This window comes from Aegilops tauschii, chromosome 5, assembly GCF_002575655.3.
Source record: "Aegilops tauschii subsp. strangulata cultivar AL8/78 chromosome 5, Aet v6.0, whole genome shotgun sequence".
Taxonomy (NCBI): Eukaryota; Viridiplantae; Streptophyta; class Magnoliopsida; order Poales; family Poaceae; genus Aegilops; species Aegilops tauschii.
Window position 1 is genome coordinate 529648860 of NC_053039.3, and position 13376 is coordinate 529662235.

Here is a 13376-nt window from a genome sequence, read left to right on the forward strand (position 1 = left end):
TTTGCTCTGAAATCTATAGAAATACAGGGATTAAACAAACAAAAGATTGGTACTAAACTTAAACATGAGTTCATCTTATGGGCACGCAGTTTTGTTTCCCCTCATTGTTCGAACAGCATGAAATTCATGGATCTTAGAATTTATGGAGGGAAGATGAGCTTTCGAATTCGCAAGGCTTCCACGTACAGGGTAGAGCTCGGTGGTTCAAGCCAAGGTGCTCGCCGAGCCATCGGTCTCCTCGTCGGTGCCGTCCGCCAGCGGCTGCGCGGTGGTGCTGGACGACTCCCACTGCCCCAGAAAATCTATCTCGGCCGGGGGGTCTCCTCCACTGCGGTACTCCTTCCAAAACTCAGAGTTGGGTGTAAGCCGACGCACCGTGCTACGGGCGCCGCCATGCACAGCTGGAGCCGCCGCAAGTGCTGGCGCCGCAGGTGTGGGTGGCACCACGGCAAGCGGCTCGACAGGGACTGGCGGCGCTACGGGCGGGACTGCAGGGACAGGTCTTGGTGCCGCAGCTGGGAGCGGCACCACGGGCGGACGCGCCATAGGGTTTGCAGTCCTCCGTGGCGCTCCAGGCTGCGTCCTGGTGCTGTGCCACAATATGTGGAGAGCAAGGGAGCGGGCCGTTGCACACTGCGTGCCGCAATGTGGGCAGACGTGCGCTGCTCGGAGAATTGGTGGTGGCCGTGGCGGCAGCCCTCCGGCGTTCGGTGCGCCGCCGTTCCGGTTCCAAGCCATCTGGCCTGTTGGATTTGAGTGAAGAGGGGGTTCACGACGAGATGGTTGGCAAAAATTGGCTGGGGATTGTTATATAGGATGCGACTCCACCTCCCAACGGTCAAAACGACGTTGGGACGTCATCTATCTAGATGCGCATACTAGCTTCCCGGCCGTTTTACATCATGCATGAACACCCGTCAAAGGAACAGTGATATGTTCCCACAAAAAAACAGTAATATATAGGACCCAGGTCCACCAATTTTAAATTTCTGATTTTATAAATTTTCAATTGCCCATGATTTTGGTTTTCAATTTAGTTTGGCAAAGTGATCAAATGTTTCTTCGTAATTTATTCGTACACCAAAAGTGCCCGAGAAACTCTTAATTTTTATTAATTTGTCACACAAATATGCTTATATCTATATCTATATTTGTACCAATATTAAAAGACCCAAAGGCACATCAAATTAATCTTGGCCATCAAACCATATATCAATCGAATGGCCTACGTTACTTCAATGGTGAGCCCTCAACATGTTTAATGTGCAATTAACATCATACCATTTTTGCAAAAAAATAATTTCATACTAAAATCAACTTTTGTGTTAATTTTATAATTAGTGTGTAATTGATATCCTACCTAATATCAATGTGCGGTAAATTTTCTTCCTAATATTAACGTACATTTCACATATACATTACTCTTTACTATTTACCAGTTAATAGTATCTAAAAATACCCATGGGGTAGATCCAAGTAATCTCGGCCATCAAACCAGGTCAATGCAACGACCTAGATTGCTCCAATGGCGAGCCCTCAATAGGTTTTCCGTGAAATTAATACCAGACCAAATATCACTGTATTGTGTACATAATATCTTACCTAATATTTTCGTGTAGTTAATATAATGCCTAATATCAACATGCATTGCAGGTAGACATTTACTAGTCACCCAAATACAAGACTCATTAAAATATTATGTTATATATTATGGACCTTGGTCCACTATATCTTGTACCTCAGCCCAGTTAAAATTATAACTCTCAAAGGCCCATTTGATTTGGATAGAAAATGTGTGAGTTTAGTACCGTATGCTAGTTGATAAAGTTTAGTATTGTGCAGAATGTTGGAAGAAAACTATTTTTTTGCATGGTAATGCACTATCTAGCTCTGCGTGTCCGTGTCAATACTCGACCTCGTTCTGGACATGTTATTTATTACCAGAGAGTTCTCCCACCACGTGTTAGTTGAGCCTCTTTAATCTCCAATGCTTCCCCTCTATGTAGAGGAGATACACAAAAGAGACGATACATAGGACAAACTCCTCAGTGCACACACATATGCCAAGTTCCTAGTGCTGAGCTACTTCTCCGATGACCCCATCCTGATTACTGCCTACATAGCCATCTGGAAGAGCATGCCTCCGTAACTGTGTCCCTTGAGAACCTGCACTGGGTGAGGGGCTATAAGGTTTTTGGGGAGCATCTCGGTGCGGTTGTTCACTCAAGTTCGACTACATCCTCGATATCCTCTTGTATGCTTCCTCTACTGTAGAAAACTACTTCTTCACCACCCTCCGCGAAGAATCTCTTGCACTGGAGTTTCTGATGCCCTTGTAACTCTTGAAGTTTTCTCTATTGACATGCGCTTTTGGTCCATATGCTTACATGCTATGTTTTCCTAATCCATATTATTCGATTTGCCATGAGACTATGATGCTTATCTAGATTAAGTTTAAATGAAACTACCTAATTTCCAAGGAATCAAAAAACCTTATCTCTTAGGAAATTTTCGTTGGCTAGCTATGTTGCTACTATGAGACCGAGCTTGTTTATGGGTGCTAACTTCAAGAGGTAGCAGACAAATACCATCTTGTGGCTCACCGCTGTGAATGTGCACTAGATTTCAGCTGACACGCCAGGTGGAACGCTTACACCTAAATAGGACAGAGCATACTCTGAGGCCACCATAATATTTGTGGGTGCCACCATAAGTGTGATGGGTGATAGGTTAGTTTACGCATATTTACATATGCGGAATGCCAGAGAATTGTTTGTGCACTTGAAACCATATTTCGCACCACTATTATCGGTGTTGAACTATATGTTGTACAGCAGTTCAATGACTGCAGAATGGTTGAGAACCATTTTGTCGTCGATAAAAGCTCATGACCTATAGTGGATGGCAAAGAAATTCGAGCTCCTTAAATGTCGGTTACCCGACATGTTTTTGCTGGGAGCATTCTTGATAATCTTCCTCATTTGGGGAGGAACTTTGCCACTTCTCTAAAACAACAAAACAGGTGATCCATGTAGAGATTCTCGTTGGATCGTTGGATGTTAAAGAGAATGCGTCGGAAAAGGATGCACAAGCTAAAGGAGCATTAGGACATTCTGTTGCAAATGTAGTGCAGAAAAATGCCCACACGTTCAAGGGAAAGAACAAAGTCTCCAACACTGCCAACTTCAAAAGAAGAAAGCAGGAAAGGAGTAAAACAAGGATAAGGAGAACCTGGGTTTGTGGTGCGGAAGATCATTGGCCTACCCAATGGTTGAACTGCAAATGGACGGGAAAAATATCATGGTCAGAGTTCTAAATCTATGAACATGATCATTACAAATACTAAAAGGGGAACATCCGGGTATCGTAATTTACCTATAATTCTTTTAGTATGTCGGTCTACCGATTAGTGCGTTGCCTATGGTGATAATATTCATGTGTGTGCTAACATATCCTTGTTTAACTATTATCAAGCACACCAGGATTCCGCCATCCTATTGTGGAATTGGTTACTTTCTTCTGTTCTTTCCATTGGTACGGTTAATCTGAAGTTTACTTGGGGAAACATCATGCAGCTGAAAAAAGTGCAGTATGTCCCTAGTATACAGCAGAATCTTGTTAGTTATTGTGTAAGTATGAAACTTTTGTTGGAAAGGACTATGTGTGTGGGGGCTTGTTTCGCTTCCCTTTGGATGACTTCTGTACTAAATTTTTGAACAATGTATGGACTAGCTACTACTGATGATACTAATGTTTGGCACCAATGAATTTGTCATATACTTTTTTGTTGTATGATGGAGCTAGCTAATGTTAGCTCAGTTCTGAAATTCAGCCTAGTCACTCAGCGCATATCTTGTATCCACAAATCTAGAGGTCATGTATAGTGCATAAGCAGGAATACCACACATAAAAGTTTGACAGGCTGAGTAATGTGGGACTAAAGTTGGCCACTTTAGAAACTTTCTAGTATTTCCATTGGGACACAAAATATTTTTGAATTTTAAACAACAAGTTTGATATCCCAGCCTAGTCATGGAAGTGATGTGTTCCAAACTCTATCAAAAGTCCAGGAAACATCTAGAAGGTGTAGAATGATGAAGGCGTGAGAGGATAGTTGGACTACATGGTTATGATGTCTCTAAACTAGTACTTAATGATAGAATGTGTTAGCATCGACTTTGTACTTTAAGCAAATGAGAAATTAGATATAGACATCATTAAAGTATGATGATAGTGATGCATAAGGAATTGCACACCAATGAAAAATAATGATTATGATTACCTTTCACTTTTGTCTATGTTGTTAGTTCCCAATCTTTAAGATGTGATAATTTTTATTTAAATTATATGCATACAAAATATTTTTCTTATCACTGCAAGCAATAGTAATATATATAGCGTGTATTCAGAATTATTTAAAGGATGTTTCTTTTTTATCGAATAACTAATTCATTTTTCAGATGTGTGCACACTTACATTTTGAAATAATGAAGTATGTTTTAGTGCTATTTAGATAACTAGATTTCGACAATTGTATTATTCCGAAAGATTTTTGCGCTATTTGAGCAATCAAATCTTTCAATAAGATGATGATTTTCATTGTTTCATATCTTAATGATTCATCTAACTTCACATGTATCATGGAAAACACTCCTAACGTCAACCTAGTAGACGCAAGAGGTGAAACACACGAAAAAAACATTGAAGAGGAAAAGGTCTGACTAACCAAGAAGCAAAATAAAAATCATGGATTATTCTACGCCAAATCTCTTATTGCGGAAAAGACTACAATTATGGTCACTTCAGAGTACAAAAGGTCAAAGTGACCTTACTAAAATTAGATTGGATTGTTTGCAATAGGTTTCTAGGCATTCTTTCTTTGTCTCAAAGCATGTTGATGTCTTGAAGGGTGTGTGTCGGTGTCAAAACCGGTCGATCTCAGGTAGGGGTTCCCGGACTGTGCGTCTGAGGATCCAAGGTAAGAGGAGGCTGGGGACACGATGTTTACCCAGGTTCGGGCCCTCTTGATGGAGGTAATACCCTACTTCCTGCTTGATTGACTTTGATGAGTATAGGGTTACAAGAGTTGATCTACCTCGAGATCGTAATGGCTAAACCCTAGATGTCTACCCTGTATAATTGTCATTGCCTCTACGGACTAAACCCTCCGGTTTATATAGACACCGGAGGGGCCTAGGGTTGTATAGAGTCGGTTTACAGAGAAAGGAATCTTCATATCCGAACACCAAGCTTGCCATCCACGCAAAGGAGAGTCCCATCCGGACATGGGGGAAAGCCTTCTATCTTGTATCTTCACGGCCCACCAGTCCGGCCCACGTCACATAGCCCGGACGCCCAGGGACCCCCTAATCCAGGACTCCCTCAGTAGCCCCTGAACCAGGCTTCAATGACGATGTGTCCGGCGCGCAGATTGTCTTCGGCATTGCAAGGCGGGTTCCTCCTCCGAACACCTCAAAGTATTTGATCAAAAGAACTATATCCGGCTCTGTATATAGTCACAACCCTAAACCACAAGGGCAAAATACATAAACAAGACAAGTCAAGTCTACTGACAGCTTTTCCGGCGAGACGTTATGTCCTGGCCTTATTATTATTTCGAACCGTTTTTTAGCCTCGTGCTTCGCGTTTCGAGGCGCGGTCTTCATTGACACGTCTTGTCAAAGCAAAAATCGTGTCCCCTTATTGTGGGATTCTCATCAATACGGGTTTGGGTAATCCAAGCGTGCCGTTTGCACGACCCCTTGGGAATTGGCGAGTTGTAAGGCTTGTGAGGGGACGCTTGATATTGACTACCTTTATAAGAAGATAAGGATCCATCTTTTTACCCCACGCCTTCTTCCTCCTCAGCCCATCCGTTCTCAAGCTCCAGCGCCCAAGTCCCAAACTTTCCCCTCGCCACCAACCACTCCAGCCATGTCCGGATTCGGCTCGCAAGGAAAGTGGATGGCCTCCTCCGTGACGAAGAAGGAAATAAAGGAGCTTCGGGAGGCGAGGTATTTGGCAGCGAAGATCAGACATAGACTCTCTGCCAAAGAGCAGGTTATCCCCACCCCAGAGCCCGGCTAGAGGGTTGTATTCCTCCCTCACTTTCTCCACAGACTAGGGTTTCCCCTACACCCCTTTGTCCGTGGTCTCATGTTCTATTACGGGCTGGATTTCCATGATCTTGCCCCCGAATTCCTTCCTCCACATCTCGGCGTTTATCGTCGTGTGTGAGGCACTCCTCTGCATCCCTCCACACTTCGGCCTGTGGCTCAAAATTTTCAATCTGAAGCCGAAGGTGGTCGATGGGCAGCACGCGGATCGCGGCGGCGCCATGGTAAGCAAGCTTCCCAAAGTTATCTGGCACAAAGGGGCCTTTGTGGAGACCGTCAAGATATGGCAGCAGGAGTGGTCTTATATCACTGAACCCCGCGGCACCAAGTGGGCGGCCGCCCCTGCATTTAGATCTGGACCCCTGCTGCGGCTTGCGTCATGGACGAACAAGGGTTTGGATTGGGGATCATCTGATGAAGTGCTGATGCTGAAGAAGCGTATCAAAAATATCATAGAGAAGAACACCAGCCTCACGGATGTGATCCAGGTGATACTCATCCGCCGGTCCCTTCCCTGCCAACTCCGGCCTCTCCACATGTGGGAGTTCAATCCGGAAGGGCCACGGACCCTAAAGCGATTCTTCGGCACGACGCATGAAGCAATCTGGAAGCTACTTTTCAAGACCCAAAAGTCGTGGCCAGAGAAGTCCGAAGACATCGGCCTCAACTGCAATCATCCGGCCTCCCCAGTAAGTGCTACTTTTCCGAACATAACATAGTTCATTAATCAAAAGAGGGAGTGCACTGAGAATTCCATCCTGCCAAACAGGGCTGGACGAAGAAGGCGGAACGTATCAGATGTCCAGCTCCACTGCCTGAAAACCCAACAGATCCTCTTTTAATGAGGATGGTGGTCCCGGCACCCTATCAAGCGCCGGAGAAGAAGGTCTGAAAGAAGAACAAGGAAGCCAAAGATGGTCTCCATCGCAAAGGTACTTCGGACGCGGTGTCCAGAGAGACCGAAACCCACTCCTCCGAGGAGGATGAAGACAAAGAGGAGGAGGAGGCCGACATCAACCCCTCCCCGAAGAGTAAGAAAAATAAGAGGGCAACTTCCGAAGATCCAGAGGCAGAGGCGCCCAAAAGGGGAAGAATATCCCTCCCAGACGACTCAGATTCAGACTCCGAAGACACTCCCAAGTGGCGCCATAGGCCAAAGCCCCTTGCCGAATCGTAAGTATCCGAAGATGTCGTACATAAGTCCGGTTTTGATGATTATGGTATTTAACAGTTTGAATGGTGTAGGCCGGCCCGCGATCTTCCCCAACAATCATCGGAGGGGAACTCTTTGGATCCGAGGATGACGGAGAGCGAGTCACCCTCGCGAGCCTCCCCGCCTATCGCCAGGGACAACACCGAGGTTTTGTCCCGAAGGGCCTCACCGGGGCACAAGGTGGTACAGGAAGCCACCAAAACGGCGCCAGAAGGTAACACTTTGGCCGCCGAAAACACGAGGGTGACAACCCCCTCGAGGGCTGACGGCGGGGGTGTAGACAAGTCCGTCCAACAGCCGGACACTACTCTAGAGACCCAAATGGCTCCAGAGTCGAATAGGCAACCCTCCTCGAGGGAGGGGGGAGTGCCAACTCCCATGGCAACCTCTGCTGATCCGGAGGCGCCGAATACACTTATGGAGGCACTACAGCGTGCTTCCATCATGGAGGAGCACCGCACTCTAATGGGTGCGGTGGTTGAAAAGGTTCAGTCCGCCAAGAACTGACTGAATGAGGCCTTTACTAGCCTGCTAACAGGCTTCGAGGTATGCAATGTAATATTCCTTACCGCTTTTCACATGAAAAAATGCCCGTGTATAAATAGTAGCCCCTAAGACTCTGATCGTCCCTTTTGTTAAAAAAGGGGGGGTGGACAGAAGATCAATAATTTCATAGGAGCAAATATACTTTCATATGTTGAAATGTAGGCTTCACTATTAGCGGCGACCGCCCTGGCCACCGAAGTATCCGAACTTAAGCGTAGCCTGGGACTGGCCTGTGATGATCTCGTCCACATCAACAAGGGATTTGATGAGGCGTAGGGTATGTTATTAAAACATTTCGTTCATGCCCGTACATCTGGAGTTAAAGCTCATGCGCTGCTATGTGTACGATTGCAGGCAGTGCGGCTGCGGTTGAGGCCCTTAGGGGTGAACTTACCCAGGCCCAGGAGCAGGCAAGGGTGAACAAGGCGGCCGCTGATAAAGCGGCCGAGGACTTGAAGTCCGAACAGGCGGTCTGCTGCCAATATGTGGAGCGGGTGACTGAATTGGAGAAGGCGCTCAAGGACGCCGCCAACAAGTGCGAGTCCCTAGAGGAGAGGAGCAAAGCCCAGGATACTGATCTTGCTCAGGCCCTTAAAGAGGCCGAGGAAGCGCGGGCCGAATCCCGAGTGGCTCGCGAGGAGATCCAGCAAGCCGAACAGAGAGCGGCTGGTAAGCCTTTGCTTTTACGGAGTATATTCGGTAATTAGAAGTATGTTTTAATCACACGGCTGTGGAATGTTCCAGATGTCTTTGCGGATCTTCCGAAGAGTACTGCCGATGTCGCACAGTTCTTCCGGGCTTAGGATGGACACGCGACGAGGGGCTATTCTGGTCACAGTTCGAGGCGCAGGAGCGCCCAGCGATGCTAAATGACCATATAGCGCGGTGGGCCGAGCTGCATAGGATGTCCGGATCGGCCATGAGGGATGTCATAGTCCAGCTGTGACCAACCGAACCCGTTCCGAGAAGCTATTTTGGCCTAGTGCAGCGACTTGTTGACGCACTGCACCGTATTGACGCGGTCAAGTGGTCGTCATGTATAGAAGGTGCGCAGCTGGCTTTTGCCCGTGTCAAGATGCACTGGGCCAAGATGAAGGCCGCCAGCATGGCCGTTGAAGGTCCGCCCGGAGATAAGGTCCACCGTACGCCGGAGCGCTATTTTGAAGACGTCCTGGAAGGTGCCCGCTTGATAGAGGGCCAGTGCTCAAAGGACATCTTGTTCGAGTAAATGTATCCAAGCTACCAGACATTGTATTATAAACCAAGGCTTTTGTAATATATTTGTGACTGTTATCTTAAATTGCTTTTCCTCCTGTGCGGCCATTTTTATCTTTGAGAGTTTGCCAGTTGTCGGCTTCAGCCCCCACGTAGATACTACGGGGGTGTTCGGAATAGCACATAGCCACACTTGACCCAACGTCTTGGTCCGTAAAGGAGGTGTTAGTGCGGCGAACCAGGCAATCGGACTATGCGGCTTTGTCACTCTCACTTAGCCATGGGAGCTTGACCATGGGACTGTAATATAACCCCTGGTGAGCATGCAGCTATCTGAACTAGGATGCCTTAAGCGTGTGACTGGGAAAAGCCAGTCCTTCGTGTAATACGGAAGAAATCGCTAGAGATTTAATAGGTTGCCGAATTGCTGACGAGCTCTCGCCGCATCACGATAGTCAGTTTTCGGTTTTCTCTACTGAGGTGCTTACCCGGGCCAGCCGGAAACACAATCGAGTAGTTCTCCCTTTAATACCTTTGCCGAAAACGGAAGGTAAGGTAGCAAGCACAGGAGCCGGTCAACCCAACTATTGACCAAAGACGTGATTCAGAGCCGATGCATATAATGCAGTATTCGGGACGCCGAAGTGTACTCTGAGAGTGTTCGGACTTTTTCTATTGATGAAGATATATATATATATATATATATATATATATATATATATATATATATATATATATATATATATATATATATATATATCAATCCCTATATAGTGTTACTATTCATCACCCAGGTGCAGAATAAGTTATTCTTCACCCGAGGTAATCTTACGATCACTTCCTAAATAAATTACATTTGAAATTCAAATAGTTACATTCCTATTGATTCACTACATAAAATTTGGCATAAGAAAATAAAAATGTAGGTCATAAGACAAGAAAATTTGTAGTTTATGTATATTTTACACTATGTTTTTACGTTTGTAATTTTATATAACATAAAATATGTTTTACGGCGACTATATGTTTTCTTACAGTCTCTTTTTACATCGAAAATAAGAAAAAACTTACGGAACGTATAATTACGGTGCATTGATGGTAAATTAGAGGGGGGTGAAGAATCACACACTAGCTGAATGCACGTGCGTTGCCACGGATCAACAAAATCAGAAAACTACGACGACCTACTACGACGACATACTACCATCACATGAAATATGTAAATGTGTGTGTGCATCCGGTTTCTTTTCTCCTATCCAAACGTCTCATTGGCAATCTAACAAAAAAAATCTGCTTCCCACGCAAATGGGGCCTTGATTAGTGACGCAACGGGAGCGGACATCAACCTTGAGGAAGTACTTGTCAAGCTCACCGGATGTCGGCTCACCGCAAAAGTAATTCTGCACACATGAAGACTTAAAAGGCAAAAATCAATGTCTTAAAAAATTAAAAGAAGCTACACATATAAAAGTGTAAAAAGGAATAAGTGGGGGCAAAATTGTGGAATAGCTTTGATGAATGCATAAAAGGCAGTACACTACCATAATAAATTAGTCTATGTGGCACTTTCATTATCATAGAAGTTTACATGCTCTTAATGTACCCTTCGAGAGCATAATCCCAAGAAAAATAAAATTATTATCAGCATAAGCAACATACAAGATGTCTAGAAAGCAAATAACAATGGTCATTTTGACAGGAATCAAAATATGACACATTATTTAGAAAAAAGAGTTATAAATTCAATGTGCAGGCAACATGATACTAATTTATACACACACTTGTCATGCCCGCAACGGGAACCATTTGAAAAAGAAAGTAATCATTATTGGTATACATATACTCCCTCCGTGTCAAATTACTCGTCGCAGAAATGGATGTATCTAGAACTAAAATACATCTAGATACATCCATACCTGGAACAAGTAATTTGGAACGGAGGGAGTACTTGTCTTGGACACAAACCGAAACCTACATGCAGCTGAAATCACGCAGCAAACCTGCACGTACAAAATACATCTATATTTTCTCAAGGTTGATAATTTACAGTTTAGTAGCCATCTGCAACCATGCATCAATTCTCAGAATCATATCATGATTGAAATTTTTTCAATTTGGTAATCTGCAGATCAGTATAACAAGCAACAATTTGAGGGTTGGGAGACATTCCTAATATGATGCTAGTTTCATCATCATCGAAAATTTCCCAATTTGGTAGTCTGCATATCAACATAACAAGCAACAATTTTCCACTTTCTATAACGCAGTTCATCTAGAAGATGACAAAGGGGACGCGGGTTTGACACCTAATGATCATCTGCACATTTTAAATGATACCTTTTAGACCTTGTGATGAAAAAAGATGTTGAACTATGAGCAAAGATTCAAAATCAGTCAAGAGATTATTTAATTAGCACCATGATTCTACAACAAAGTGATCAAATTTGAGTACCTCTGCCTTGAGTCGAGCACCTCCATTGTCATCTGATTATTCAATGACGGACTGAATCAGACACAAGACACACAGTCATATTCCTAAATTCAGAATAACACAACAATCACACCAACACCCATCAGGAATACACACTCACTGCCCTGGCATGCAGCGGTTCATGCCCCTTTTGAAATGCCTCTCCTGATGTGACTATCCTGTTTTATCCATGTGCCCGACAATCAAATCAAGTCAGATAGTTACCTGAAAAAAAATCAAGTCAGATAGTGACTCCAACTTCTTATTAATTGTGTGTTCCGTTCAACCTTTTTAGCGGTGAAATTACTTGTGCGCATACCATTCCGATGGGCATGCCGCAGTCGATGTTGGAGGAGCCATCCAGGGGACCAAAGCAGACACAGTACCTGATGGGAAATGAAGAGCCACACGTACACTTCATCAGAAACAGCAGAAGTAAAATTACTCGACCATATCAAGTTTGTGAGCAGAGCATATGGAGTGGAGGATTTTTACACACTTCCCACGGAGCTTTCGGTCCAAGTATGAAGCCTCCTCGGACACAAGAACACACTGCATATATGACGTCGTTCGCAGAGCAGTGTCACAAAACAGAATAGAAGCAACGAGCTTGTTCAAAAATTAAAAGAACCGAGATGAGAGAAGAGTCATACGGTGCGGCCACTGCTGACAAGGGCATTGACCAACACCTCGTTGGGAGAGCAGAGCACGTCCAACTTCTTTCTGCTCCTCCACCTGAAGAACCCACGGCAAAGAAAACAGGCAATCATCATCATAGCACCATTCTCACGGAAGAACAACTTTGATGAAGAGAGGAAACAAGCGCTTGCCTCGACGTTGCTCTGAACTGAGAGGCCGATGAGCACCAGACGAGGAGAATGGATTTGTTGAGTGGCGACGAACTTGCAGCCGAGGACGATGTGGGAGAGGAGGATGCTGAAGTCGTCGCGCGACTCCTGGTGCCTGCTCTGCTCGTTCAGCAAGTATAGCGTGATGGTCATCAGGTCCGTCCGGAAAGCGTCCGCCGCATGATCCATCTCGTTACTTCGGCCGTGGTCCATGGACGGTCCTCTCTCTCGCCGTTTACTTAGCCCGGATAGAGAGTTTTGTTGCCTGCGCCCCTGTTCCCATCCCGCCGCCTCCGCCTCCCACGGCGGCTCAAGAGGGAGATCTCGCCTCCGACGCCACTGCTCCCCCAAGGACCCGCGTGCATTCCCGCCTCGTGTACGTCTCCACCGCGTTCACACCACGCTGGAACCGGAGAGCCACCTATCTGACACCTATTCCATTCGCCTCTCCTTCGTCTCCAGCCACGCGCTGCATGACTACTTCGGTGCCGCAGATTCAACCCACCCAGCTGTTCGAGGAGAGTGATTGGAGTAGTCGAGGCAACGGGACGATTGCGATGGCACCAGACGAGGAGAATGGATCGGGAGCGAGGGGAAAGCACGAGATCGGACAGAAGCCCAGAACCGCCGCTGCGCTCCTGCCTCTCCCGTATATCCCTCTCTCTCTCTCTCCCTCTCTCTCTCTCTCTCTCTTCCACGGCAAGTGGAAGGCACGGGATGGGAGGCATCCCAATCCTCTAGACCCTTACGGCACCCGCAGAGGATCATGTGTGGGTTCCGCGGAGGCGAGCACAAGGGGTGGCGACGAGATCGGGGGCGACGGGTTGGGACGTGCGACGTGTATGACGACAGTTTTCGTTCTTGTTTCGTGCTAGGATTGATTAACCGGTCGGTTCCCTCGTTTACTTACCGCTGGTTAACTCGAAAAAAAAACAATTAGATGGGGCGACGTGGGTGAGAGGATGTGT

At 45.7% G+C, this 13376-nt stretch overlaps 1 protein-coding gene across 1 annotated transcript; it reads right to left on the reverse strand.

The window, feature by feature from the left end:
- Positions 1-11773: 11773 nt before the first annotated feature.
- On the reverse strand, positions 11774-12621 carry LOC109781169 (fructose-1,6-bisphosphatase, cytosolic-like). Its single transcript, XM_020339768.1, has 4 exons — positions 12214-12621; positions 12060-12112; positions 11880-11946; positions 11774-11785 (listed from the first exon to the last, which is right to left on the reverse strand). Exons 1-4 carry the CDS (start codon positions 12619-12621, stop codon positions 11774-11776), a joined length of 540 nt encoding a protein of 179 aa, XP_020195357.1.
- Positions 12622-13376: the final 755 nt, after the last annotated feature.